At 46.8% G+C, this 6000-nt stretch overlaps 1 protein-coding gene across 14 annotated transcripts in view; it reads right to left on the bottom strand.

The window, feature by feature from the left end:
- Nucleotides 1–3494, bottom strand: part of MYO5A (myosin VA) — a 160722-nt gene extending 157228 nt beyond the window's left edge. For all 14 annotated transcript variants that reach the window (XM_044279658.1, XM_044279660.1, XM_044279651.1 and 11 more), the window contains exon 1: nt 3195–3494. In XM_044279658.1, coding sequence (XP_044135593.1) covers nt 3195–3221 — 27 coding nt within the window. In that variant the 5' untranslated portion in view covers nt 3222–3494. The remainder of the gene's footprint in view (nt 1–3194) is intronic.
- Nucleotides 3495–6000: the final 2506 nt, after the last annotated feature.

Below are 6000 nucleotides of genomic sequence, written 5' to 3' on the forward strand. Positions count from 1 at the left end.
GATAAGATGCGGGTGCGTCGCGGGAAAATGCGCAATTGCAAAACATTTTAATGCGTTTTGCACGCGCGTGAGAAAAATCGGCATGTTTGATACCCAAACCTGAGCTTCTTCACTGAAGTTTGGGTTAGGTGTTGTGTAGATTCTATTACTTTCCCTTATAACATGGTTATAAGAGAAAATAATTGCATTCTTAACACAGAATACTTAGTAAGATAGGGGTTTAAAAAAAAAAAAAATTGAACTCGTCTCATCAACTTGTTTGTGCAAGCCCGGCTTCTCTTCTGTCTTCTTCTTTGCTGTTCAGGAGGGAAAGGACCTGTGGTGACGTCACTGTGCTCATCACATGGTCCATCACATGATCCATCACCATGGTGATGGATCATGTGATGGACCATGTAATGAGCGCAGTGACATCACCACAGGTCCTTTTCCTCAAAGAAGAAAGAATGGATGAGTTAAAGAGGACCTTTCACCTAAAAAAAAAAAAATGTAAACTAAGACCATAGCTTTACTTACATGCCCCCATGAAGTGTTGATCGTTTTTTCTTTTTTCAAACTGTGCCCCCGTTTGTCCGCTATGCCCCCCCGGAATAATTCCCGCCGTCTATGCTAATGAGCCAGCCTCAAATGGGCTGGCTTTAAAAGTTCTCCTCGGCGTGCCTTCTCTCTTCTCCCTGGCACGGAGCGCATCCAATCAGCGCGCTCCGCTCTTAGCCGGATAGACGAAATCGCTCCAGTTCTCTGAAGTCTCGCGAGAACTGGAGCGTCTTCTCCCTGGCTAAGAGCGGAGCGCGCTGATTGGATGCGCTCCGTGCCAGGGAGAAGAGAGAAGGCACGCCGAGGAGAACTTTTAAAGCCAGCCCATTTGAGGCTGGCTCATTAGCATAGACGGCGGGAATTATTCCGGGGGGGCATAGCGGACAAACGGGGGCACAGTTTGAAAAAAGAAAAAACGATCAACACTTCATGGGGGCATGTAAGTAAAGCTATGGTCTTAGTTTACATTTTTTTTTTAGGTGAAAGGTCCTCTTTAAATTATTATTATTATTTTATTTATTTTTTTAACCCCTCCAGCCCTATTTTACTATGCATTCTGCATTAAGAATGTTATTTTTTTTCCCTTATAACCATGCTATATTGCGATTTTTCCTAGCAACTGTGCGTGAAAATCGCACCGCATCCGCACTTGCTTGCGATTTTCACGCAGCCCCATTCACTTCTATAGGGCCTGCGTTGCGTAAAAAACGCACAAAATAGAGCATGCTGCGATTTTCACGCAACGCACAAGTGATGCGTGAAAATCACTGCTCATGTGCACAGCCTATAATGAATGGGTCTGGATTCGGTGCGGGTGCAAAAAAAACAAACAATATACAGTACAAATGCTGCAAAAAAGAAAGATAAGGCTGTAATTTGTAAAATAGAGACAACTATATACTGTATGTACACAGTAAATATACAGATGTGTCCAACCGCTGTTCAATGACAAGACCATCAAAAGAATCTGCATTTAATTTTATTTTTTCCTTTAGATGGATCCATTCCAAACACTCCATCAACTTTCATAACTAAAAGCAATGAAAACTTAGATAAAAAGTTAAAAACACAGGTGACAAGACGTAGTGATGGCTAACCTTGGCACTCCAGCTGTGGTAAAACTACAACTCCCAAGATGCCCCCCTTGCTTGGCTGCTCTCAGAACTCTATAGAAATAAATGGAGCATGCTGGGAGTCGTAGTTTCACCACAGCTGGAGTGCCAAGGTTAGCCATCACTGAGTCGTAGGCCTTTCAAATACAACTGATGAAAAAACATGGTTCTGATTTCAGATGAAGGCTAGACAGATGTCAGCAGACAATCTTATACGTGCACCTTCATTTTCATTGTACAATGGTGGCGCCTAGAAAAGAAGAACTGTAGCGGAATTATGTCGCCGCTGTGGTGGTAAGAGTAGGGAAGGACCGTCAGACACCTCAAGAGCTGCTTATATTGGGAGGACTACAAAGAGTATGGAGGCCACTACATGTGTGTGACTCAAATGGTGAGGCCTCCTTCATACTTCTGTGTCCACTTGATGTTCTTTTTTTGTCCTCCTTATTCCACGGACACTGCTAGGCTGAAAATGAAATTCCGGAGCATCGCCCACCAGTGGTCTATGAAAAACAGACCAACCAAACACAGGTCCACATGATAGACCGATGTAGTGCATGTCTCCATGACCCATGGTGACTGGAAAACCACTGATGTGTGAACAAACATCAAAAGTCAACGAGTCCACGATTCACTGAACAAGGCCTGAGGTTTATCTAGCCCATCATTCATTGCCCTTCTATTTCCAATGGCTCGTGGAATGTAATAGACGGCACCTTTCCTAGGAAGAAGACCAATTTCATTTCTCCTACGGGATATGGCAAAGACTGGAGCTCCTGGCCCCCAATGCAAAGTCTGTAAGAAGGCCTCCCAAGTATTTAGCATCCCTAGTCGGTTCTTATGTATCTACTCAACCTCCATACCACCTAACGTTCTACCCAGCTATAGGCGCATGTCCGAACCAGCTGACAGATCAGCTTTTTAGCTTAAAATTATAATTTTTTTCCAAGAATCCAGGGACTCGTTGACTGAGGCCTAACAGTTCTATGGCCGCATCACATTGGGTGGCATCTTCTCTCTTGGATCCAGTGCTCTGTTCACACACGGTACATTTCACCAGGTCAGACATCAGCTGCAGATGATGCATATTCCAGGAGGAATAATCTGCTTTCATCCCTCCGCCAACAGCCGACATATCCCAGCACAAAGACTATGGAATTACTGACCAGAAGGAGATGTCAAGGACAAACCGGTCGCCCGGTGTCACATCAGCCTCCGCCCCAAAGACCCGAGAACATCTGCCCCCCCCTTCAAGATACCTAAATATGCAGCATCTGTACTGTCAGCAGACACATATCTAGCCCTGAGACATGCCAAATACACGCAGATCCTATGAAGGAACACACGTAGATCACATCCAGGCGTATTATACAGACCTGGTCCAATCAGAACCCATGCCACCCATGTATTATACCTTCATGCCCTATCCCAGTAACATGCATTACATGTATGCACCACGTATGATCTGGGTGTAGACCATGGATGCGGTGCCGCACAATGGCCAGGGGGAGGGGGATTCATTCATCGCAGCGGGCGCACACTTACCTTTGTGTAGAGCTCCAGGGCTGCCATGCTGCTGCCGGCAGCGCCCCGGTCCCCGCCTCAGATCCCGCGCTCCGCGACGTCTCCTGCCTTCTGCTCGCGGTCCGGGCGAGGTCCTCAGTGGAAGGTGGCGACCAGCGCAGCCATGTTACCTGCTAGCCGGCTCTCTATTTCGGTGTCCGTCTCTGTGCATTGTGGGTATCAGTGATGGCTGGAGAAGCTGTGATTCTTTCCTTGCTTGCTGGGCTGACTCTGCCTCCCATCGGCTGCAGCTAGAGCATCCACCACCGCCGCCTGTCACAGACCATCCCGCGCTGCGGCCCGCAGGGGGCGACAGAGAGCGCGTCAAACATCAGGCCTGGGAAGGGAATGCTTTTTAACCCCTCCTGTCCCGGAGGAGAGAGTCCACACTATCAGAGATTGAGGCCAAGTTCACACGTCAGTGATTTGGTCAGAACAGGAGCAGATCTCTCCATTGCACTTATCTCTGTGGAGGCTTCACCAGGGGGTTTGGCTCACAATAACTGGTGGAAATAACGGACCGAATAACTGAAGTGTGAACTCCGCCTGAGGTGACAAACAATATGCATGACTTTTCTGCAGCTGGATTTCGTGCAACTGCTGCAGCGATCCCATTCACTGCTACTCAGGGATCCTGGCTGCGACCAGGGTACAGTTACACTGCAACAACTTTTTTGTGCGACTGTCACAGCATGTCGCAGTGCGACACCATTGACTACCGTTGCAAAAAATCTCGCACGACCTTGATGCGACATACGTGTTGCAATGTTGTTGCGCGATAGCCCTAGCCTAAGGCTACGGCTACACGACGACAATAAGTCGCGCAACAGATAGGGCACAACTACACTGCAACATTTTGTTGCACTAATGTCGCGCGACAATTTTTATAATGGCAGTCTATGGTGTCGCGCTGCAATATACTGCGACGCAACAGTCGCAGAAAAATCCATCTCGAATGGTCGCGCGACAAATGTCATCGTGTAGACGTAGCCTTACGCTGGGTTCACACCTGAGCGTTGCACAAACGCGCGTTTTACGCGCGTTTTTGTCGCGCATTTTTATGCGCGTTTTTTGTAATAGTAAACGCGCGTTTGTGTGATTGACTACAGTGTCCTATGGCCACAAACGCGCGTCAAAACGCCCCAAAGTCGCTCATGTACTTTTTGGAGCGTCGGGCGAACGCGCTGTAAAACGCCCAGGTGAGAACCATTCCCACAGGGAAGCATTGGTTTCTCCTTGTTGAGCGTTTTACAGCGCGTAGGAACGCGCTGTAAAACGCTCAGGTGTGAACCCAGCCTTAGAGTACAGCTACACAGCAGGGTTGCCAACCAGAATTTTTATTTTTTTTTATGCACAACTTATCCCAAAATCACATAAAGCCAAAATTTTTACGGACAAATTGGAAAACCATAATGAATTATAAAGATTATAAGAAATAAATGTCTCAGAAAACATGATATTTGTCTTGTGGGTGAAATTTCAGGATGAACCTAAAATGCCCTCTAACCTTTACAGGTGAACTTAGTGTGACCTTCTCTAAACTTTTGAATGCACAGGTCCAATGTTTCAGTAGCTTAACTGCAGAATTCACAACAGGTGTTTGATCCATGAATCGCCCAATACATTTCCTTGTTCAATTAGAATTGGTATTTAAACAGTCCTCCTCATCATGCTGTTCACATTTTGACATCATGAGACCCAGATGACACCTAACAATTGACCAGCAGTACCTCATCATTGCGAGGCTTCAAGCAGGGTGTTCTCAGACAGAAGTGGCCACTGAGCTTAGAGTGTCACAGAGCCATCAGCAGGTTGTAACACAGATACAGAGAGACTGGAAGAGTCACAGAAAGACATAGAAGTGGACGTCCTTTGACCACATACCACACTGATGACCGCATCATTGTGACCAATGCCCTGCAGAACCGGATGATGAATGTCACACAACTCCAGGCACATTTAAGGGAGGTGAGAGGCAACCAAGTGTCATGTCAGACCATTCTAAACGGTTTACATCAGTGTGGTCTGCATGCTAGACGACCTGCAAGGGTACCTGTCCACAGGCGTCATTGTCTTGCATGGACCAGGGAGCATTTTTTATTTTTTTTATGGACCCAGGAACAAGGTCACCTATTTTTATGGACTGGCCAGAAATTCCTGTACGGTTGGCACCCCTGCAATAGGGTGACACTGGTCACGGTCAGGATTGCAGGGGCATCGCAGTGTAGCAGTGATCCCATAGAGATAAATGAGGTCCCAGTGAAGGTGTGCCGCGACTGTGAAGCCCCTGCAATCCTAGTCACATTCCAGGGTCACCGTGTAGTTGTACACTAAAAACACAGCCAAGTCACGGAAAAGTCGCAGGTGAGTCACGTGTCACAAGTGACTTACATTAAAGTCAATGGAGTAACATTTTGGCTAAGCAGCAATCTTGGTCACAGCTGTTGCGCCCAAATGTCGCAGTGTAATGGTGCTAGCCTAGAAATAAGTGGGGTCACTGCACAATTTACAATTGTGCCGCAATCACAACACCAGAATTGCAAATAATCAAGTTGGTGTGTTGGTAGGGTTGGGCGGTATCAAAAATATTCCCACGATAACGATATTAAGAAATTTATTGCGATGATATATATTGCGATAAATACCCATTTAGAAGAAAAAATACTTGGGGCCTCAAGGAGACGTTACACTGTATGGGGTCAGCCACAAGGAGACGTTGCACTGTATGGGGTCAGCCACAAGGAGACGCTGCACTGTATGGGGGCAGCCACAAGGAGACGCTGCACTG

Source organism: Bufo gargarizans, chromosome 2 (genome assembly GCF_014858855.1).
Source record: "Bufo gargarizans isolate SCDJY-AF-19 chromosome 2, ASM1485885v1, whole genome shotgun sequence".
Lineage (NCBI taxonomy): Eukaryota > Metazoa > Chordata > Amphibia > Anura > Bufonidae > Bufo > Bufo gargarizans.